Consider the following 22,545-nt stretch of genomic DNA (forward strand, 5'->3'; position numbering starts at 1 on the left):
TAATAAATAGGATCCCTAAAGATTCTGTGTAATAGCAGGAATCTGAAATTCCGCATAACTGCACAGGCACGGGTGTAGGTACAGGCAAACTCTTAATCTCCATTATTCTGCCTTGTTTATGATTTAAATCACACCCGTATTTCACCCTAAAGGGATGTAATGTTCTCCTGAAAGTTGACTGGTTAACTTTCACAATTTTCATACAAATTATTGATCCATTTCCTTATCCCATATAGCTGAGACTTCTCCATAACTCACTTTTTCATGCTGCTTTCACAATAGCGTTGACTACTGCTGCGTTTTGCACAAACTAGTTGGACATATCATGTTACTGACATAATTTCTACATATAAACTGTGTAAGATTTACCTGCCAATATATCTAAAATACAGACTCGTATTTAAAGGTGAATATTAACCTAATAAGATGAATTGAAGACATGCCTTGTTAGTATTACTGAGGTTATGCATATAAAAAAATGAAAACAGCTGCCCCTGGCAGGTGTGGCTCAGTGGATTGAATGCCAGCCTGCGATCCAAAGGGTCACAGGTTCGATTCCCAGTCAGGGCACATGTCTGGGTTGCAGGCCAGGTCCCTGGCAGGGGGTATGTGAGAGGCAACCACACATTCATGCTTCTCTCCGTGTCTCTCTCCCTTCCTCTATGTCTAAAAATAAATAAAATCTTTTTAAAAAAGATGGGAAAAGAGACAGGGGCAGAGAGGGAAAGACGGAGGGAAGAGACAGGGGCGGAGACAGGGGCAGAGAGGGTAAGACGGAGGGAAGACAAAAGACGGTACAAGAAAGGCAGAGAAAGAAGTAAAGCAGAGAGACACATAGAGGCTGAGAAAATGGGGGTGAAGAGGAGGCCACGTGAGAAAATTCAGCCTCAAAGCCTCTGGTTCTGAAACCACCCAAGCCTGTGAAATGGCAAGTGGCAGGGAAGGGACAGTAAAATGAGACCCCAAAGGCATTGCTGCAAGTGCCACTGACTCCACCAATTGGCTGTGTGGCTCCTGACAGGTCCCTGGCACCTCTGTGCCTCACTCCTCCTCTGTAAACCAGGGAGTCGTGTTTGGGCTCAGGGGCACAGGTGGGGAAATCTCTGTGCCCACCCTGAACGACACCGAGAGGGGGCCTAGGGACGTTTCATGAATTTTTTTCAGTATTTCAACATGAGGAAAAATCAGACGATGTGTTTCAGAGAACGAGTCTCGATTCTCCCACGCTTCCCTTCTCACTAAAAATTTCCCTGGGTCGTGGACGTTCGTCCTGCAGCTGAAACCTGTCTGTTCCTGGTTGCTGGCGAGGAGGGTGCGCTTTCCTCTCCACTTGCTCATCAGTATTCTCGCCTTGACTCCAGCCCCCGCAGGGGCCCATAGCGCACACTTGATGGAATGTCGTGGGCCTCGCGGAAGCGCCTGAGCGCACCTTGGGCCATCCTCGACCCCGGGGCCCTGCCATCCAGCCTGCGACGATTGTAACCACTCCCCCCAAACCCTCCTTGGGGCAGCTGCCTCCTCCGCCCACAGGCAGGCTGAGGCCCAAACAGTCGGGCGGATCCCCAGATAATCCAGAGATCGTGGGAGCAGAGCCTTAAAATGGGCCGTGGAGACAGGTAGGGTCAAGCAGGACTCCCTCAAAGGTACAGCTCAACCTAGAGACCTGGGAGGGGGTGGGGAGCAAGGCCTGGGCGCCCCCTCCCCTGCTCCCGCCCCCAGCCGGGAAGGAGGGTGTAAAGCGGCTGCTCCACCAGAGAGAATAGAAGGCAAGCCGTCTGTATCACTCACTGTAAATTTTATAGTAGCCACGGTTTTCAAAACGTAAGAAGAAACAGGTGCAATGTGTTTTAATAATGTATTCTGTTTTATCATGATGTCCCAGATATTATCATTTCAACATGTAATCAACACAAAAAATCATCGGATATTTACATTCTTTTTTCAGGCTTTATCTTATTTTTTTAATCCTCATCTGAGGATATGTGTATTGACGTTAGGGAGAGAGGAAGGGAGAGAGAGAGAGAGAGAGAGAGAGAGAGAGAAAACACATCAATGTGAGAGACAAACATCAATCCGTGTGCCCCCTGACCGCGGATCGAACCTGCAACCCTCTGGTGCGCTGGGCGGCGCTCCAACCAACTGAGCCCACCGGCCAGGGCTCCAGTAGGTATTTTACACTCATTTGACACATCTGACAATTAGAATTCACCGCATTTTAGGTGCTGGCTGCATGTTAGTGGCGGGGGGTCAGACTTCGGGCAGCGCGGCTCAGAGGTCTGGGAAGGAAGGGCCAGAGGAGGCAGGAAGGCAGCCTGGGGCGGACGGGTCCCTTTCTCTGCTAAGACCCTTGAGGGAGTGGGAGGCTGCCTGTACCCTAAGTTTGGGGAAAGAGATGGAAGGAAAGAGAACTAGTCTGGGCAAATTGCCTATGGAGTTCTGTTTTGAAATGGAATCTTTTGGGGTGACAAGGGTTAATACAATGGTATAGGTTTCAGGGGCACAATTCTGCTTCTACAACACGTCATCTGTACACTGTACCATGTGTCCCAAGTCAAGTCTCCCTCCATCACCATTCACCCGCCCCCTCCCCCGCCCCTTTCCCTCTACCTCCTCCCATCCTCCTTCCCTCTGGCTGTTAAGTTCCTGGTGGTGGACTAATACTTTTGTGGTTCTCAGAGGCTTTGCACCAGCCCTCTAAGGCAGCGATTTTCAACCTTTTCCATCTCGAGGCACACATAAACTAATCACTAAAATCCTACAGCACACCGAAAAGTATATTTTCTGCCAGTCTCACAAAAAAAATAGGTTTAATTGTGATTTGTTCACACTGGACGGCGATTTTTGTATTGGCTGTTGTCATTTTTTTTAAGATTATAATTTTTTCAAAGATTATTTATTTATTTATTTTATGGCAGAGGGGAAGGGAGGGAGAAAGAGAGGGAGAGAAACATCCATGTGTGGTTGCCTCTCGCGTACCTCCCACCAGGGAACCTGGCCCACAACCCAGGTATGTGTGTGCCCTGACTGGGAATCGAACCGGCGACCCTGTAGTTCTCAGACTGGCACTCAATCCACTGAGCCACACCAGGCAGGGCAGCTCACAGCTTTTTTCAATATCACTTATCTATTAAATGGATCCTTGTGGACTTAAATTACTTTTTTAAAAGATCTTGAGGTGGGTTTTCTTCTCCCATATTTGACGACTGGGATGCTGCAGCCATGTCTGACCGTGGTTTGGCTCCCCAGCCGCAGCACCCCTCTCTCTGAGCCGCCACCAGCGAGGTGACAGTGGCAGGAGGCCAGCCCCAGCCACCCCACAGCCTGGGACAAAGGCTCCTCCGAGTGTCTGAATGTCCTCAATCCTAAACGGAATGTTCCAGACGTGGGTGTCTGGCTATGGAGCCTCACTTTGCAGTTCAATCTTTGTCTTGAACGCCTCCAGAATATTTTCTATTAACACCCGTGACCTGATCCAGGTGGACTCATTAGCGATGCAGAACGTCAGCCCATACCAACTCCTCGCGCTTGCACAGAACCCTTTATGGCACAAAGAAGCAAGCCATGCAGACATCCGGGGGTTGGGGGGTGAGATCCCAGGCGGAGAGAAGAGGAGGTGCAAAGGCCCTGGGGTTAGGGCAGCTTGGCTTGTACAAGGAACTGAAAAGGCGGTGTAGCTGGGGCAGATCAAGGGAGGAAAAGAGAGAACGGAGAGGCTGGGAGAGGAAGGCCATGGTGTGGACATGGGTTATATTATCATCAATTTGATGGAGAGTTTTGAATTAGTGAAGGCCACCTCTCCCCACTTTATCCCTCTGTAGTTGCCAGTTGAATTTAGAATGCGAAGGCTGCTCTGTGGGGTCTGGCCTACCCTCCTCTCCCCCCACCCTCAAGCACCTTTCACATCTGCCCCATCCTTCTCTTCCTCCAGTTCACACATCATTTCCCCAGAGGCACTTGCCCAACCTCCCAGTCAAAACTGACCTGGACACAGTTATTCTCAATTGCAGCCTCTGTTCGTAGCCTCCGGGACAGTGGTCACAACTAAGAGTCACATATCATATTTGTCCCTGGTTCATTCACTTCCTGCCTGTGTCCTTCACAGGAAGGCAGCCCAGTGAAGGGAGGGAGCAAGCCTGGTCCACATGTTGCTCTACACTCAGCATCTAGCCCCGAGTGCATAAAAACACGCTCCAAGAGAGATCCTATCAGCGCTCAGAGGACCGGACAGGGGAGAGGCTGGAGGCCAGGGATCCAGTGAGGGGAACAGAAAGCAGCAGAGGCAGAGATGGGAAGAGCTGGGCTTTGGTCGGTTAGAGGGAGACAGAGAGAAAGGAAGGGATTCACCAAGCAGAGTCAACTGGATTTGGTGACTGATAGGACGCAGGGAGGGGACAAGAAGAGCACAGCTTTGTTTCCGAGGTGATGAGAGAGCGGGGAACACATTGTCTTAGTTGTTTCAGGCTGCTGTAGCAGAATTCCGGTGGACCAGGTGGCTTATAAGCAACAGGGGTTTCTTTCTCGTGGTCCTGGAGGCTGGGAAGTCCGCGAACGTGGCGCTGGCAGCTTCGGTGTCTGGTGGTGTCCCGTGCTCATGGACGGCTGTCCTCTCACTGCACCCTCACATAGCGGATGCGCGAGGGGGCTCCCTGGGGTGTCTTTTCTAAGGGCACGAATCCCATGCAGGAGGGCTCCACCCTCGTGACCCAATCACCTCTCAAAGGCTCCACTTTTTAAAATTTTTAAAAAAATGTATTGATTTGAGAGAGAAACATTGATTTGTTGTTCCACTTATTTATGCATGCATTGGTTGAATCTTTCCGAGCCCTGACCAGGGATTGAACCCACAACCTTGGTGTATCAGGATAAGGCTCTAACCCACTGAGCTACCTGGCCAGGGGAAAGGCTCCACTTTTTTTTTTTTTTTTTTAAGATTTTACTTATTTGTTTTCAGAGAGAGGGGAGGGGAGGGAGAAAGAGAGGGAGAGACACATCAATGTGAGAGAGAAACATTGACTGGTTGCCCTCGGTACGCACCCCAACCAGGGACTGAACCTGCAACCTAGGCATGTGCCTTCACCAGGAATCGAACCCGTGACTCTTCAGTTTGCGGGACGATCCCCAACCACCTGAACAACATCAGCCAGGGCAAGAATGTCATTCTTTGTTCCTCTCTGGCAGTAGAAAGAAAAACGGCATGTGTGACGTCAAACTTGGGGCTTAGTGGAAGAGTCCCAAGGGATCCACGGGAGCACAGTTTTTGTCTTCCTTCACTACAGAAAGAAGAGGCCAGCGGGGATGAACCAACGGTCCTTTCACCTGTTGCGATGGATGACCTTCCTCCTCTACCTCTGCGAGATGAGGGGAAGTGAGTATACCGGAAAATAATGGGGTGGATTTGGAAACTGGAAAGAGTGAATGGGCCAACGTAACGACTCCTGGATCCAAGATGGCTTAGTAGAAATCTGGGACAGACCTGGGGTTTGGACCCTTTTTGTCTGGGTCGCCTTCATCCAGGAATGCAATCCACCTGGAAGGAGGAACAATGGCATTGACCTCTTGCGGCTGTTGGAAGACTGAATAGAGTAATGGACACACGCATCTCCCGTGATGCTCAGCACATGGAAGGGGAATGCCGGTACTATGTTCATTAAAAGGGGGGCTCACAATTTCAGTGCACTGAACCCACAGACCCCAACTTGGGCTCCCTTTACACTCTTTTTTAAAAAATTGTGGTAAAATACACAGAACATAAAGTTTACCACTTTAATCATTTTTCAGGGTACTGCTCACTAGTGTTAGGTGCATTGACATTGTGGGGTAACCAACACCCAGGACTCATTTCATTTTGCAACACTAAACCTCTGCCCCATTAAACCACCTCTATTTGCCCCTCCCCACCCCAGACCCCGACCACCGCCACTTAACTTTCTGCCTCTATGAAGTCGACTACTCTAGGTACCTCATATAAATGGAGTCACGCAGTATTTGGCCTTTCGTGACCAGCTTACTCCACTGAGAATGATGTCCTCCAGGTTCGCCTTTGTTGTAGCCTGTGTCAAATTTTTTTCTTTCTTTCTTCCTTCCTTCCTTTTCTCTCTCTCTCTCTCTCTCTCTCTCTCTTTCTTTCTTTCTTTCTTTCTTTCTTTCTTTCTTTCTTTCTTTCTTTCTTTCTTTTTCTTTCATAGAGGGGAAGGGAGGGAGAAAGAGAGGGAGAGAAACATCAATGTGTGGTTGCCTCTCGCACACCCCCTACTGAAGACCTGGCCCGCAACCCAGGCATGTGTCCTGACTGGGAATCAAACCAGCCACCCTTTGCTTAGTAGGCCGGCACTCAATCCACCGAGCCAAACCAGCCGGAGCTCCCTCTGCACATATTTATAACTCATTGATTTATTTTTTAAAACATATTTTATTGATTATGCTATTACAGTTGTCCTACTTTCCCCCTTTTATTCCCCTCCACCCTGCACACCCCCTCCCACCTGCATTCCCCCCCTTTAGTTCATGTCCATGGGTCATACATATAAGTACTTTGGCTTCTCCATTGCCTATACTATTTTTACTCTCCCCCTATCTATTTTCTACCTACCATTTATGTTACTTATTCTCTGTACCTTTCCCCACTCTCTCCCTCCCACTCCCCCACTGATAACCCTCCACGTGATCTCCATTTCTGTGATTCTGTTCCTGTTCTAGTTGTTTGCTTAATTTGTTTTTGTTTTTGTTTTTAGGTTCTGTTGTTAATAGTTGTGAGTTTGTTGTCATTTTACTGTTCATATTTTTTATCTTCTTTTTCTTAGATAAGTCCCTTTAACATTTCATATAATAAGGGCTTGGTGATGATAAACTCCTTTAACTTGATCTTATCTGGGAAGCACTTTATGTGGCCTTCCATTCTAAATGAAAGCTTTGCTGGATAGAGTCATCTTGGATGTAGGCCCTTGCCTTTCATGACTTGGAATACTTCTTTCCAGCCCCTTCTTGCCTGCAAGGTCTCTTTGGAGAAATCAGCTGACAGTCTTATGGGAACTCCTTTGTAGGTAACTGTTCTCTTGCTGCTTCTAAGATTCTCTCCTCTTTCATCTTGGGTAATGTAATTATGATGTGCCTTGGTGTGTTCCGCCTTGGGTTCAACTTCTTTGGGACTCTCTGAGCTTCCTGGACTTCCTGGAAGTCTATTTCCTTCACCAGAGTGGGGAAGTTCTCCTTCATTATTTGTTCAAATAAGTTTTCGATTTCTTGGTCTTCTACTTCCCCTTCTGGCACTCCTATGATTTAGATGTTGGAACATTTAAAGATGTCCTGGAGGTTCCTAAGCTTCTCCTCATTTTTTTGAATTCTTGTTTCTTCATTCTGTTCTAGTTGAATGTTTCTTTCTTCCTTCTGGTCCAAACCATTGATTTGAGTCCCGGTTTCCTTCCCTTCACTGTTGGTTCCCTGTACATTTTCCTTTTTTCACTTTTCATAGCCTTCATTTTTCCCTCTATTTTGTGAACACACTCAACCAATTCTGTGAGCATCCTGATTACCAGTGTTTTCAACTGTGCATCTGATAGGTTGGCTCTCTCTTCATCACTTAGTTGTATTTTTTCTGGAGCTTTGATGTGCTATTTCATTTGGGCCATTTTTTTGGTCTTGGTGACTGTTACATAATAAGGGGTGGAGCCTTAGGTGTCCACCAGGGCGGGGCAACCCAGGTTGCTGCATTGTGACTGTATGTGGGGGAGGGTCCGAGAGGGAACAGTGGTAATTGCTCCATCTCTGCCGGTTTTCAGTCACTTCCCCTGCTACCCTCAATCAAATTGGGCCCTTCTGGTGCTGATTCCTGGGTGGGTGGGTTTGTGAACATTCTAGGACCCTGTGGGTCTCTTCAGAAAACTCTCCTGTGAGGCTGGGAGTTTCTCCCCCTGCCGCCTCAACCCCCTAGGGGTTTTCAGTCCGGGGTTTGAGGCTTCATTTCCCTGCACTGGAGCCCTGGGTTGTGGGTCTGTCTCACTCCCCAGTTGTTCCTCCTGGTTCATCTGCCTGTGAATGTGGGATGGCCTGCTCTGCCAGATGCCACCTTGCTGTGTGTCCTCTCCACCTGGCTGCCCATCTCCGCCCCTCCTACCGGTCTGGATGAATGTTTCTCCTTTAACTCCTTGGTTGTCAGACTTCCATACAGTTCGATTTTCTGGCAGTTCTGGTTGTTTTTTGCTTTTAAATTTGTTGTTGTCCTTCTTTTGGTTCTACAAGGACCTACGCGTCCATCTTGGCCGGGAGTCCTAAACTCATTTATTCCATATGTATCTGTTGAGTGATTCCTAAGGGCCTGGCACATAACTAGGGTCCAGAAACATAGCAATAAATAAAACCCAAGCCTCACACTCAGAGAACTCACAGTGACTTGGAGTGACAGATATGCCAATAGGTAATTATATTCTTTTTCTTTTTTAATCCTCATGCTAGGATATGTTTTTATTGATTTTAGAGGGAGTAGAAGGGGGAGAGAGAGAAACATCGATGTGAGAGAGAAACATCAGTCTATTGCCTATTGTATGTGCTCCTACTGGGTGTATGGGATGATGCTCCAACCAGGTAAGCTACCTGGCCAGGGTGATAACTATAGTCTTTTAAGAATTGGTGAGTACACTTATGGAGATTGGTTCTGAGTACTGTAAGAGTGAAGAAGGGTGTTAAACCAGACTGGACCAAGCCTCAATGGGTGGGGGGCAGGGAGGGAAGCTAGGAAGAGAGGAAACTCACTCGGGGCAGGGCAAAGGGCAGGAGCAAAACCCCAAAGGCAGGAGAGTGGGGAGTAAGGTCAAGGAAATGTTAACCAGGGATTGAGAACCAAGAGGGCAGCAGGGCCCCGATTATGGAGGATTTTGACCCAGTTAAGAAGATGAGGCCATCTGCTGGATTACTTTGCAGATGGCTAATAGTGCCTATTACATGTTGATGTTTACGAACAAGTCCCAAGGATAACCTTCATTCTCGGCACAGGGGGCATCTGCCTGCCTGCCCTCCCCTCCCCCCCAGCATCCCGCAGACTCAGTGATGCCCATGGCTGAGGAACATCATCGGTGGTGGTGACGATGACAATGGTGATGACGATGACAGGGATAGTTTGCATTTGTTGAGCAGCCACGCTCCAGGTGCTCTGCCGGGCACTTTCCAAATCGTAACTGGTTTAATCCTGGTAGCGCCAAGACCAAACAGGTCCGAGATCTAGAGGAGACCCAGAGGCGGAAAGGGCAGCATTACTTAAGGAACCCTAGAGTATCCCCCATTGGCGAGGCACAAAGATGGAGCTCCGCCTCTCCCACTCACTCCCCAAACCTCCCATATCCCCGTCATGGTCTTTGCCAGGTTGTCAGGGTAAGAATCTGATCCAGGACAAGAGGGGACTCCTAGGCTGAAGACAGAGGCTGTGCCCTGCCCACCTGTATGAGTGAGGGGCCAGCTGTTGTAACAAGCAGCTCACGGCAGTCAGTGGCTGGACCAAATGGAGTTCGGGTTGGACTCAGTGAACACTCAGTGTGGGTGTGTGGTGGGACGCCTCTTTTCTTGTGATTCGGAGACACGGGATCCTTCTGTACTGTGGCCCCACCATCCCCGAGGGCCGCAGCATTCTCGGCAGCGTCCTCTTTATTAGAATGTTTCAGCCTTGGCATCTGGGGCTGGTGACTGTGTTCTGGAGGGCTGTCCCATGCCTGGGAAGATGTTTAGCAACATCCCTGTCTCAGTAGATACCAGCAGCCCAGCTGCCATCCCTCCCTCCCAGCTATCACAGGCCAAAGTGTCCCCAAACCTTGTCTGGTGGCCCCTGGGGAGGAGCATGACCGCCCTTTCTTCTCCATCGGAGCCAGCTGGCAGACAGAGGAAGATGGGAGCGTGGAGCACGGCTTGGAGTGTTTATTTCTTACCATTTCTGCCCATATTCTATGAGTTATAATTTAGTCACGTGGTCCCACGGAACCATGAAGAAGCTGAAGAGTAGATCCGAGCTATGAGCCCAGAAAGAAAAGGACGCTGGGTTCATAAGCACATGGAAGCGTTGCCTCGCCATCTTTGTAACATGAGCAAACACCTGGGCACACACAGACACATGGACAGATGTGTGCACACCCACACACGCAACCTATCACAGCGTCTTACTCATGGTAACTCGTCCTTATATGGGGAGAGAAAGGGGGAGATGCCTAAACAAAGGCCAGCGGGAAGCCGTGATCCTGAACCAGTGGACGAAAAGTCCAAGTTCTCATCCTAGTTCTGGTTAAAAAAAAAAAAAGAAGGCGATGGTCTTGACCAGTGTGGCGCAGTTGGTTGGGCGCCGTTCCCACAGGGCAAAAGGCCATGGGTTCAATTTCCAGTCAGGACACATGCTTGGGTTGTGGGTTCGGTCCCCAGTGTGAGAGGCAACCAATCGATGTTTCTCTCCCTCTTTCTCCCTCCCTTTCCCTTTCTCTAAAAGTAAATAAATAGGCGTTAACTTTAAATGATTCTTTATCTCATGGGGGTCTTCATTTCCTTCTCCATGAAATCAAGACTTTGGGCTAGAACAGCATTTTTTTTTAAATTTTACTTTTTAATTACAGTTGACACTCAGTTTTATTTTATATTAGTTCCAGGTGTACAGCATGGTGGTTAGACAGTTAGAGAATTTATGATCCCTCCGATAATTCAAGTACCCGCCTGGCCCCATACATAAGTTATTACAGTATTACTGACCACGTCCCTGTGCCGAATTCTACATCCCCGTGACTATTTGTAATGCCAGCTTGTACTTCTGACTCCCTTCGCCTTTTTCACCCCGATACCCTATCCCCCACCCATCTGGCAACAACCAGTTTTAGACAAGCACTTCTCAAGATGCGTTTCAGGGACCATTAGTCTCTAGTGCTATTGGGTAGAAAAAGAAAGAGAGGGAAGGAGAAAGGAAGGAAGGAAGGAAGGAAGGAAGGAAGGGAAAAGGGAGGGAGGGAGGGAAAGAAAGAGAGAGAGTAGAAGGGGGCGGGAGAGAGAGGGGGTGGGAGAGAGAGAGAAGGAGCAAGCCCTGGCTGGTGTGGCTCAGTGAATTGAGTGCCGGTCTGTGAACCAAAAGATGGCCTGTTGGATTCCTGGTCAGGGCACATGCCTGGGTTGTGGGCCAGATCCCCAGTAGGGGGCGTGCGAGAAGCAACTGATGGATGTATCTCTTGCACACTGATGTTTCTCTCCCTTTCTTTCTCCCTCCCCCTGCCTCTCTAAAAAGTAAATAAATAAGACCTTAAAAAATAAATAAATAAATAAATAAAAGACAACCCAGTATACTCTGTGCCTCCCTTGCAAACCCACTACCCATTTGCATATTGACCCTTCCCATGAGCCCTTCAGGAAAGAAACCTGCTTATTTCCCACGGTGTTTCCCAAACTTATTTTATTCCGTCAGTTACTTTGTAAGCACCTACTGTGAGCAAGTGACTGTTTTAGGTTCTGAGGATACATTGTGTAAAAGACAAAGTTCCCATCTTCCTACAGAAACATAGAAAGGTCAAAGGTTGTGCTCCCCAAATATTTGCCACCTCTGCACACCGCCAGCACCCTTACTTACTCAACACTTGTGTTAAAGGCGCTCACTCTCTTTTTTAAATTTAGTGTTTTATTTTTCAATTCCAGTTGATATTCAACATTATTTTATATTAGTTCCAGGTGTACAGCATGGTGATGAGACAGCTCTGCAATTTGCAAAATGATCCCCCCGATAATGTTAGTGCCCGCCCCTGTAAATGAGCTCATTTTCTTCACTTTAATACATTTATTCTAAAAGAAGAGTTTTTAACCTCAGCCCTGTAATTCACTAGTGCTTGCCATAAATAGGAAGTGCAAATAAAAACAAATACTACAGCCCTGGCTGGTGTAGCTCAGTGGATTAAGCACAGGCTTGAAAAGCAAAGGGTTGCCAGTTCAATTCCCAGTCAGGGCACATGCCTGGGTTGGGGGCTGGGTCCCCAGTAGGGGGGGTGTTCAAGGCAACCACACATTGGTGTTTCCCTCATTCTCCCTCCCTTCACCTCTCTCTAAAAATAAGTAAGTAAAACCTTTTAAAAAACCCAAAATCCTGTGACCAAACTCTACTAGATACTTTTGTCCAAGCCCTGCCCTCCTTTTTGTTAAAAGGGGAGATTAATAAGTATCCAAGGTGTGATGTAGAAAGACCAGCATTACATGGGAGCTTTCTCTTTTGTAGAATCAGAAGGACTGGAAAAGGAAATTGCTTTTCAGTCTGTGTTTCAAAATGATTTAACGTGTGACCTTGTGACCCACCAAATGTATGCCATGCGGCATCGGTGGGGCCCACTCTGAGAAACAGCCTAGCTCGGCTGCCTTCGCTGTTTATGAAGCGCTTCCCTGATACTCTGGCTGCGAACGGGAACCGGGCACGCCCTCATCCATCTGTAGGAAGCTGGCTGCCAGGACCGCAGGGGCAGCCTTCGGACGACTGCAAGAGCCAAGCCCAGACTCAGCCTTGGCTCCCGCATGGTGACGGGCGCCCTCCTGTTTTGTCCTTCTCTTCTTCAGATGACTAGGCCATGTGCGTCTTTCCCTTCACCTACAAGGGGTCTGTCTACTTCTCTTGCACCAGAAGCAGGAGCTTCTCGCCGTGGTGTGCAACCAGAGCCGTGTACGACGGGCAGTGGAAGTCGTGCTTGGTGGAAGGTGAGTGGAGCCCGCTGTCCCGCTGGCAGGTTTCTGGAAATGAGGGATTTCGAAGGAGACTGTGTGAATGCGCGTAACGGGGTCACGTTTTCGTGGAGAAATTAAAATAACGCATGCGTGCCTAGGAAATGCTCTGGGAAGCCAAACACTGAATGTTAGCAATGGGTACTAATGTTCACAAGACAGTGTATAAAACACTGTCCCCCACCGGTGTGGCTCAGTTAGTTGGAATGTCGTCTCCTACATCAGACAGTTGAGGGTTCGATCCCCAGTCGGGGCGCGTATGGGAGCCAACCAATCGATGTTTCTCTCTCACATCTGATGTTTCTCTTTCTCTCGCTCCTTTCCCCTCTCTGTAAAAGCAATGAGAAAAATGTCCTTGGGTGAGGATTTCTAAAAAACCGTGCTTTCTAAATGGAGGGATAATAAACCCAGTCACCAGAGAGAACCATAGTATTCTCTGTCTCTTTCTTAATTTTCTAAATTAATACGGAAAAGATGAAACAAACTGCCCAAGAAAAGGGAAAGGAGAGGTTCAGTTCACTTTTTCTCGGAGACCAAGACATGTCCGACGGTTACGTGAGTTCTCTTTTTCGTGCACAGGACAAAAGATATTTAGTTTGTTTTAACCGATATCCTATTGTTGGACATTTCAATTGTTCTCCTAGGGCCCAGCTTTTGAATATTTATGATTTACTTCCTCTGGTATCACTGTCCTTGACTTTTGGATCACATACCCCTGTTTTATAATAAATATAACACCCCTTTTACCAGCTTGACATGGATTTTATAAATAACATTACCTATCTATACTCATCGTTTCAGAATAAAATCACATAATTACTCAACTGTAATATAAGACAAATAAAATGAAAGCAATTGATCCTAAAGGAATAAGCGTGCATGACTATAACTAACCTGAAAGACATTAAAAGACATTAAAAGCCAGAGACTTGAGCCTCCAAGCAGAATCTCTTTGATCACAAGAGCTAAAAACGACTACATTAGAAAAGCCCTCATACGTGGAAAAACCAAATCCTAACCCGGAAGCAACACCACCGCTCCAGACTCGAAGACTTCCACTCCAGTTCCAACCATGCAAATCTGGATCCCCTGGTTGCAACTGAATTACAAAACTAGAAATAGGCATTTGCTTTTAATTCTGGGGCGAACGAAGGTCCCCAAACATTCTTAAGACACATGAAAGGGGGCAAAACTCTGCCCAAAGTGGACATGTAGACGCACCCAGGGACTAGAGAGACTTATTTCCACTATAACACCATGGCGAGCAAATTAAGGAAGCCAACCACCTGCCTTTGATTAAGTCCCCCTCAGCCCAGCCACCCGGGGCTCCTGTGTGGATAAAGGCTGGCCTTTGCATCTTCTTTCTCAGCTCTGGTTTCTGAGCCAGCAAGGCTCTTTGGACTGTAACGGACAGCTTTCTCACCACCTCTTAACAGCTTTCACATCTCAGCTGTGCGCCCCAAAGGCGGGGAAGCGGTGGTCCCCGGGCATTCCCAAGCACTGCCTCGTGAGTGCTGCGCGGCGCTGTCTTGCCCATTGGCAGGCTTCCTCAGTGAGGACGAGATGCTCCCACTGCACAGACCAGAGACGCGGGCATCATCCCTGATTCTTCTTTTCCTCCAACCCCACGTCTAATCCGCCAACTAGCCTGTTAGCTCTGCCTTCAAAACAGATGCCGACACCAGCTTCTTCCCATCTCTCCAGTTTCCTAGCCTGTTAGCTCTGCCTTCAAAACAGATGCCGACACCAGCTTCTTCCCATCTCTCCAGTTTCCACCCTTCTCCAAACCACCATCAGCTCTTTGCTTGAAAAATTATTTGCTAACTGATTGCTCCAAATTCCACTCACCTTCCTCTAATCTAGCCCCATCAGCCAAAGACACCTTTTTTAGAATGCTCACGCCCCTCCATGCCTCCATCACACTTAGGAGAATGTCCTTACCCCCAATAGCCAAAGCGATCTTGAGGAAAAAAAAAAAAGCTGGAGGCTTCACACTTCCTGATTTCAAACTATGTTACAAAGCTACAGGAATCAAAACAGGATTGTACTGGCATAAAAACAGACACATAGATCAATGGGCCAGGATAGAGAGCCCAGAAATAAATTTATGCACATATGGTCAATTAATTTATGACAAAGGAGCCAAGAAGATAAAATGGGGAAAGGATAGGCTCCTCAATAATTGGTGTTGGGAAAATGGGACAGCTGCACGTAAAAATAAAAATTAAAAAAAAGAAGAAAAGAAAAGGAAAGTAAGAAACTCGACCCCATATCTTACACCATACACACAAACGAATTCAAAATCATTAAAAACTTGAATGTAAGACCTGAAATCATAAAACTCCCAGAAGAAAACATAGGCGGTAAGCTCCTAGACGCTGGTCTTGGAAATGATGTTTTGGATTTGACACCAAAAGCCAAGGCAACAAAAACAAGGGGGGTTTCATAAACTCGAAAGCTTCCCTAGAGCCAAGGAAACCATCACCAAAATGAAAAGACAACGTATGGAATGGAAGAAAATATTTGCAAATCACATATCTGAAAAGGGGTTATTATTCCAACTATATAAAAAACACATACAACTCAATTAGGGAAAAAGACAGAAAGAAACCCTCCCACCTTGGTTTGCTTTGCATGACCTTGTCCTTCTCCATCCTCATCTCCTACCCCTCAAATCCTTATCTGCTGAGCTCCAGCTGCAGCTGTTGTCATGCTTCTGGAACATTCTGAACTCCTTCCCATCTGTGAACTCCTTGCACTGTTATTCCCTCCACCTGCAAGTCACTCCCCCAGATTTTTGCATGGCCGGGTCTCTTCTCAAATGTCACCTGTTCCTTCCCTCACCCCTGCACCTATGACAGCCCCTCCGTCATTCCCAGATGAGCCAGAAACCCTCACTGTGCGGGAGCAAATCCACCCACGATAAACGTCATGTCAGAAACTCCCTTTGTTGGAGTGCCTCTGTGGCGGGAAGTTCAGTCTGTTTCATGGAAGCTGCAGTAAGGCACCAGCGCCCACGTGGTAACTTCCTATATCTGACTTCACTGACATTTGACGTTGTTCTGCAGTCTCAGATTTTTTCTTATATCAACATCTTGACTTCATCTGTTGATCATAAACCACTAAAAAGCTCTGGTCTCGACTTTATTCCCACTGATCTTTTGGTGATTGTGACAGATTAGTTTTATAAGACACTAGGTTTGTTCAAAGGGGACGCCATGGGTTGAGATTGGGAACTCTATTGGGGAAGGTTTTGGGGTTTCTTTTTTTTCCAGTCCTCACCCCAAGACACCTTTTCACCACCTCTGGAGAGAGAGGAAGGGGGAGGGAAGAAAGAGAGAGAGAGAAAGAAAAACATCGATGACAGAGAGAAGCATCGATTAGTTGCCTCCTGGTCACCCAGGCAGGGATCAAACCCTCAACCCTTCGGTTTCGAGACAACACACTAGCCAACTGAGCCACAGTGGCCAGGGCTGATTGGAGAAGCTTTGAAAGCACATGGAGTAGGCTTTCTTTACCAAATGCGTGATGAAACGAATGGATCAAACGCATGTATAAAACCTGATGTGTGGTCCTGTGCTTTGGTGTTTGTTGATTGATGGATTGATTGGTGATTGATTGACTGTCCTGTGAACGACCAGACAGTGAAAGCACTTGTGGGCTGCTTCCCATACAGATTACCCACGATGCGTCTTCCCCTTCATCTACCGAGGAAAGTCCTATCACAGCTGCATCACGGAGGGCAGCTTCTTTGGGAAGCTGTGGTGCTCAGTCACCTCCAGCTTTGATGAGAAGCATCAGTGGAAATACTGTGAAGTCAACGGTAAGGGCCAGGATGGGGCACGTGGTGGACAGGTGGGTGGCAAGCGGTGAACCTCATAGGGGCGTGGTGGCAAGGTGGGGAGCAAAGCACTAGGAGAGATACTTCCAAGGACCAGGGGTCTTCTCAGAGAGCAGGCAGTGACAGCCACAGGGCACAGGAATGTCCTGAGGCCACGTTCTCCCGAGTCCCAACAAGCCAGCTGCCCCGACAACCAAACCCATGGGCGGTAGTCCTGATATTGGTTTTCAAGTATTTCTGTTTCTAGATTGACAATCTAGTCCTCGGACAGTGCCAAACCTTACCTGCATTTCAGCGCAGTTTAACATCTCATCTCCATTCTACGCCTCCTCTTCACTTAATAATGACCTCCATTCGTTCTAGCACCCCCTCCGTATTAGACTGTGGTCCGGGAGCTCTTTACACACGATCCCACTGCATCTTTCCAGGGAAGCTCTGTTATGAGATGCTGTTTTCCCCCTAAGTCAATACACAGCCCCAGTAAAATTAAGTCCTGCCCAAGGTCACACTCCTAGGTGAAGTCAGAGTTAGAATTTGAATTCAAGTCCCTAAGGATCCAAGGCCCACGTTTGCTCACCACGTTCCCTCCATAGAAGCGAAAATGCATGCGAGGTACTCAACTCACGAGCACACTTATTCCTGTGTAAAATGCCAGTTGTGTTCTTCCCTTAGCACACAACACAACCTAATTTTATCCTAGCCCTAGTCACCCACCACTCGTGTCCTTGACGCTAAACCAGCCTTATCCTTAAATCTCACCATAACTCTGTCTTACCTCTGAACTCAATTTTCATCCAAGTCCATTTCCATTCTTAACTCTAAATTCTATCCACACGCTCATCATTTTAGGTATTTTGAAATCCTAAACCAACCAAATGGATTAAGATATCAATTTTATGATAATATCATAACACTGTGTACAGTTCTAAATCCACCTCAAATCTTATTGCAAGTCAACTTGCCCTGGCTGGTGTGGCTCATTGGATTGAGCACTGGCCTGCAAATCAAAGGGTCGTCAGTTTGATTCTCAGTCAGGGCACAGGCCTGCGTTGCGGGCCAGGTCCCTAGTAGGCAGGTGGATAGGCAAGGTGGAACACTCCTACTTCTTCGTCATGTGGTATGTTCGAAACACCGCGACAGGCCTTTTATGAAAATGAACTCTAATCGTTACAAAAACCTTTGAAGTCAGCCTTAGTGTCCTGATTTTGCAGGGAACAAGCTGACTAAGAGAAGAAATGGCTTTCCCAAGGCTGAGGAAGAAGCCAGAGCTAAAATGTACCTTCCCTTCCAGGACCTATTCTTGAGCATCTGTCTGGTGCTTTAGGCAAATCCTAATGTCTCCCCCCATCTAATTTGGGTCTGAGGAGCTTGGATCACATGAAGGATAAACAGAAGTTTAGATATTAAAGGTAGAGTCAACTTATGATAATATATTTTAAAAGATTTTATTTATTTATTTTTAGACAGAGTGGACGGGAGGGAGAAAGAGAGGGAGAGAAACATCTATGTGTGGTTGCCTCCTGCACGCCCCCCACAGGGGACCTGGCCCGAAACCCAGGCGTGTGCCCTGACTGGGAACCAAACCTGCAAGCCTTTGCTTTCGCAGGCCCACGCTCAATCCACTGAGCTATACCAGCCAGGGCCAGAAATCTTGCTCTTAATCACTAGGCGGTTCTGCCTTTAAACCCCAGTCCCCTTAGTCTAATTCAGGCTTTTCCTGGAACCCCACTGAAGCAGCCTGCTAACTAGGCAATGTGGGGTTTATCACACACCAGAGTTAGGGAGGGTGACAATTCACGGGGTCTTAATAGCACCTGAAAGAGAGGTCGGGATGTCAATGAGGTTTGGGGGTCTTTCGATGTGGGGATGTGATGAAAATTGGGTGTGGGTAATAATACAATAGTTTAGAGTCGGTGGTCTTGACATGGTGAAGTTTCTGAGAAGGATTCAAAGTGTCTTGAAGAATAAATAGTCTTTAAAAAAAAATTTTAATCCTCACCCAAGAACATGTTTCTATTGATTTTATAGAGGGAGGAATGGAGAGAGAGACAGAGAGAGAGAGAGAGAGAGAGAGAGAGAGAGAGAGAGAGAGAGAGAAACATTGATCTGAGAGAGAAACATCAATTATTTGCCTTCTGTATATACCCTGACTGGGGATCAAACCTGCAACCCCTTGGGGCACGGGGCAATGCTCCAACCAACTGAGCCACCTGGTCAGGGCTAAAACTTTTTTTTAAAAGATTTCATTTATTTATTTTAGAGAGTGGAAGGGAGGGAGACAGAGAGGGAGAGAAACATCAATGTGTGGTTGCCTCTTGCATGCCCTGGACGGGGGACCTGGCCTGCAACCCAGGCATGTGCCCTGACTAGGAATCGAACCAGCGACCCTTTGATTCGCAGGCCGGCACTCAATCCACTGAGCCACATCAGCCAGGGCCATTTTTTAAAATATATTTTTCAATTACACTTGAAGAGTAAGTCGCCTTTTGATGCAATTTATTGAAAAGTTGAAAGGTCCGATGTTTATGTAAATGGCTTTTTTTTTTTTTGAAAGTTTCTAAGATGAACCATAAAGTTATTTGCAGCTTTTCTCTTCGCGGGCAAGAATTCCCTAGAAGAGTAGAGCGGTGTTGAGGAAGCCCAGGGGAACAGGCTTTAGCCTTGTTACTTAGTAAACTGAGTGCGCGTCAATAGCTGGGGTTCTCGCTCACCTGTAAAGCGGGGATAATAACATCACAGGAGGGTGTTCGCGAGTGTTCAGTGTTACACTTCCTCTCGCGGGACAAAGCGTGGCCCATCGCTGGTGCGTGATGAACGGGAACCCTGGGCACCACCTCTTCGTGCCCGCTCACCTTTGCGCGGTCATTTTCAGAGTGGGGGGGGGGAACTCCGTCAGCAAGCCGTGCATCTTCCCCTCCACCTACAGAAATAGCGTGATCTCTGAGTGCCTCGAGGACGAAAACAACAAGCTCTGGTGCCCAACCACGGAGAACACGGACAAGGACGGGAAGTGGAGTCTCTGCGCCGACACCCGTAATCGGGGGGCGGGGACTGAGCGGGTGTGGGCAGACCCCTTCGTTAATTCACTCATCAAACGCCCACTGTGTGGGGCTCTGGGGACACTGTGTGGAATAAGGCAGAGTCCTGCCCTCCGTGGTTTGATGAACAGGTAGCATAAACGATACTATTTCTAAGGTTTAAAAAAAATTTTTTTCTAGCCCTGGCTGGTGTGGCTCAGTGGATTGAGCACCGGCTTGTGAACCAAAGGGTCTGCGGCTCCATTCCCAATCAGGGCACGTGTCTGGGTTGCAGGCCAGGTCCCCAGTAGGGGGTGCCCAAGAGGCAACCAAACATTAATATTTCTCTCCCTCTCTTTCCCCTCCCTTCCTCTCTCTCTATCTAAAAATAAATAAATAAAATTTGAAAAAATCTATTCCTAAGAAAACTAGAAGAGTAAGAAAGCCAGCTCTTAGGATGTTAGGAGATACACTTCTAGCCAGTGAAGAAAAGAACGCTGAGCAGAAGCAAGGTTGCTATGTTAGATACAACGTCCATTAATATCTAAAGGGCTACCAAACCTTTGGGGCTGTCTCGTCCACCAGACAGGAATTATCGGCATCACTATTGAACAAAAATCATGCACAGGGTATTAATCTTCTACAAGTTACAGCGTTGGGGCCTCCAATCACCAATCACAGCAGACAGGGGGTCAGACAAAGTCCTGCTTCCTAGAGCAGGCGTCTGCAAACTCCACCCGCCGATGGGCCAGATCCTGACCAACGCTCGTTTTTGTTCAGTCCAAAATCTGAGAATAGTTTTTCCATTTTTTAATATGGTTGGATAAAACAAGAGGAATCCTGTTTCGTGACGGGTGAGAGTGTCATGAAATTTGAAGTTCAAGGTCCATCGATAGAGGATTTTATTAGAACACAGCCACGCCCATTTACTTCGGGGCGGTTGATGGCGAGTGAAAAATCGAGGCAGACACTGCGTGATGGGCAAAGCTGAAAATGCCGGCCGCCCGGCCCTTTCCACAAAGCTTGTTGACGCTGCGCCAGAGAATCGGGTGACTCACAGGGCTTGACCTTGTCAGCAGACAAGGGTCTAGAGTGACATGAAAAGGTCATGTGCCAAACTTTTGGCCCTATTTCAAGTTCTTAATTAAAAAAAAAAAAAATCCCCACCCGAGGATATGTGGTATGTGTACTGATTTTAGAGAGAAAGTGAGAAAGAGACAGACAGACAGACAGAGACAGAGAGACATCAATTGGTGCCTCCTCTCTGTGCCCGAGCGGGGATCAAGCCCACGACCTTGTTGGTGTACAAGACGGTGCTCCAGCCTGCAAATCGACCCGGCCAGGGCAGCCCTTTTCAAGAAACATTTTTCTTACCAGCCTATAATTTGTGCCTAAAGGAAGCTCACCCATTATTAACATGTGCATTTTCTCTGGGAGGCACAGCACCATCCCTTGCACCCGGGAACGCTGGCCAGCACTCCGACTTGGGGCCATTTAAAACAGTGAAATCTGCCCCCCCTTCCCCCCTACCAAAAGCACAAAAATGCAAAAAGGGAAGGACCACGTGGGCCACAACCAGGAGGAACCTGTTCACAATTCGAGGGGGAGACCAGAGGGCAGAGGGCTGCCTCCGGGCTTCAGGGAGGAGCGTGGGTGTGGGGGGCTCAAATTGCCCGCCGCTCTGCTGTCCACAAACGACCTACCATGAGGATCGATTTGGGGGGCCCAAGTAAACTTTAGCGGGGAGGCAAATCCACAATTGGAGATCTGTGAATAAAGAGGACCCACCTGAATTTATCCTCTGAGTGCCTCCACTCTGCTGCTCCCCAGTTCTTCCCCCCAACACCCCCAGAACCCCTTGCGTTTTTCACTCTGCCCTTGGTCCCCAATACCATCCCCCACCCTTCCCCAAGTTCGGAACCCAAATAACTTTTGGAAGGAAGAGAATTCCTCTGACATTTAGGTTCAGGTCAGCATTCCCCACCTCCAACGGGAGTACTGGGGCGGTGCCAGGACACCCGACCACGTTCCCAAAGCTTTGCCCTAGCACAAAGGCCTGGGATAACCACCCTCTCTCCTCTGCTTCTTCCAAGGAATTTCCTCCTTGGTTTCCGGCTCTCCCTGCCACTTCCCATTCAACTATAAAAACAAGAATTATTTTAACTGCACTAGCAAAGGATCCAAGGAGAACCTTTCCTGGTGTGCAACCTCTTACAACTATGAGGAGGACGGCACCTGGGTGTACTGCTGATGCAGAGGTAAGACAGGTGTTCTGCCTGGGTGCCTCCTGCACGCCAGGGCTGGAGCAGGCACCGGCTGGGAGGGCGTGGCTGATGGGAAAGGGAGGCGAGGGAGCACAGCTGGGGCGTTGCTGGGGCGAAGGCCGGGTCTGTTCCTTCCAGCAGGGCTGCTGTTCCCAGCAAGGTGAACTCTGTTTCTCAGAGATAGAGGGTGTTGTGTGGGGGAGGGGGGGCGGTGGAGGAGGAGATTGGGACAACTTCCCAGATTGGAAGTCTGGAAGAAATTGGGAGAGCAGGGGTAGGAGCTCGGAAAATCTTTTCAGACCCAGAAGGGTGTCCTTCCAAGTTTTAAGTCTGAGAGCTTTGAGCTTGGAGTGTGAGATGGGAAGACCACTTTGAAGGGTGATAATGGGAACTTCTCTGGTCCCCAGAGGCCACGGCACCATGCGGTTGGCCCATTATGCCCATGACTGAGCAGCTCACAGAGGAAAAGGTGGGGTTCCCTTGTCCTCATTGTCATTGGGGCCCCACCCAACTTCAGCACATTAAGTTAGCTATCTCCACAGGACCAACTCTGTCCTTCCTTCTTTCTCGCCTTTCCTTCTGGCTTCAGCATTCTGAAGCCCATGGAAATTCTCTCCAGACTTCCTGCAGGAATCAGCTGACCTAATCACTCTGTAATTCTGACATTTATTTTACTTACTTTGTAAAGATTTTATTTATTTATTTTTAGAGGGAGGGG

At 48.0% G+C, this 22,545-nt stretch overlaps 2 protein-coding genes across 2 annotated transcripts in view; one reads left to right on the forward strand and one right to left on the reverse strand.

Annotated features, from left to right (window-relative positions):
• LOC128780177 (binder of sperm protein homolog 2-like) overlaps positions 1 to 1,439 on the reverse strand; it is a 28,209-nt gene extending 26,770 nt beyond the window's left edge. Inside the window, exon 1 of the mRNA XM_053917986.1 lies at positions 1,351 to 1,439. Within this exon, the coding sequence (XP_053773961.1) occupies positions 1,351 to 1,439 (89 nt within the window). The remainder of the gene's footprint in view (positions 1 to 1,350) is intronic.
• A 3,856-nt stretch (positions 1,440 to 5,295) lies between these two features.
• LOC128780178 (epididymal sperm-binding protein 1-like) lies at positions 5,296 to 21,814 on the forward strand. The gene is made up of 7 exons (XM_053917987.1): positions 5,296 to 5,365; positions 5,904 to 5,955; positions 9,186 to 9,261; positions 12,552 to 12,681; positions 16,382 to 16,528; positions 19,421 to 19,579; positions 21,657 to 21,814. The coding sequence occupies exons 1-7, from the start codon at positions 5,296 to 5,298 to the stop codon at positions 21,812 to 21,814; spliced, it is 792 nt and encodes a 263-aa protein (XP_053773962.1).
• Positions 21,815 to 22,545: the final 731 nt, after the last annotated feature.

Source organism: Desmodus rotundus, unplaced genomic scaffold, assembly GCF_022682495.2.
Source record: "Desmodus rotundus isolate HL8 unplaced genomic scaffold, HLdesRot8A.1 manual_scaffold_91, whole genome shotgun sequence".
Lineage (NCBI taxonomy): Eukaryota > Metazoa > Chordata > Mammalia > Chiroptera > Phyllostomidae > Desmodus > Desmodus rotundus.

Bases quoted from the DNA above. Each gene is read 5' to 3' on its own strand.
- LOC128780178 (XM_053917987.1), top strand. From the start codon at position 5,296: ATGAACCAACGGTCCTTTCACCTGTTGCGATGGATGACCTTCCTCCTC. The intron at 12,682-16,381 runs GTGAGTGGAGCC...CTTCCCATACAG, and splicing joins GAAGTCGTGCTTGGTGGAAG to ATTACCCACGATGCGTCTTC. The intron at 16,529-19,420 runs GTAAGGGCCAGG...TCATTTTCAGAG, and splicing joins GAAATACTGTGAAGTCAACG to TGGGGGGGGGGAACTCCGTC.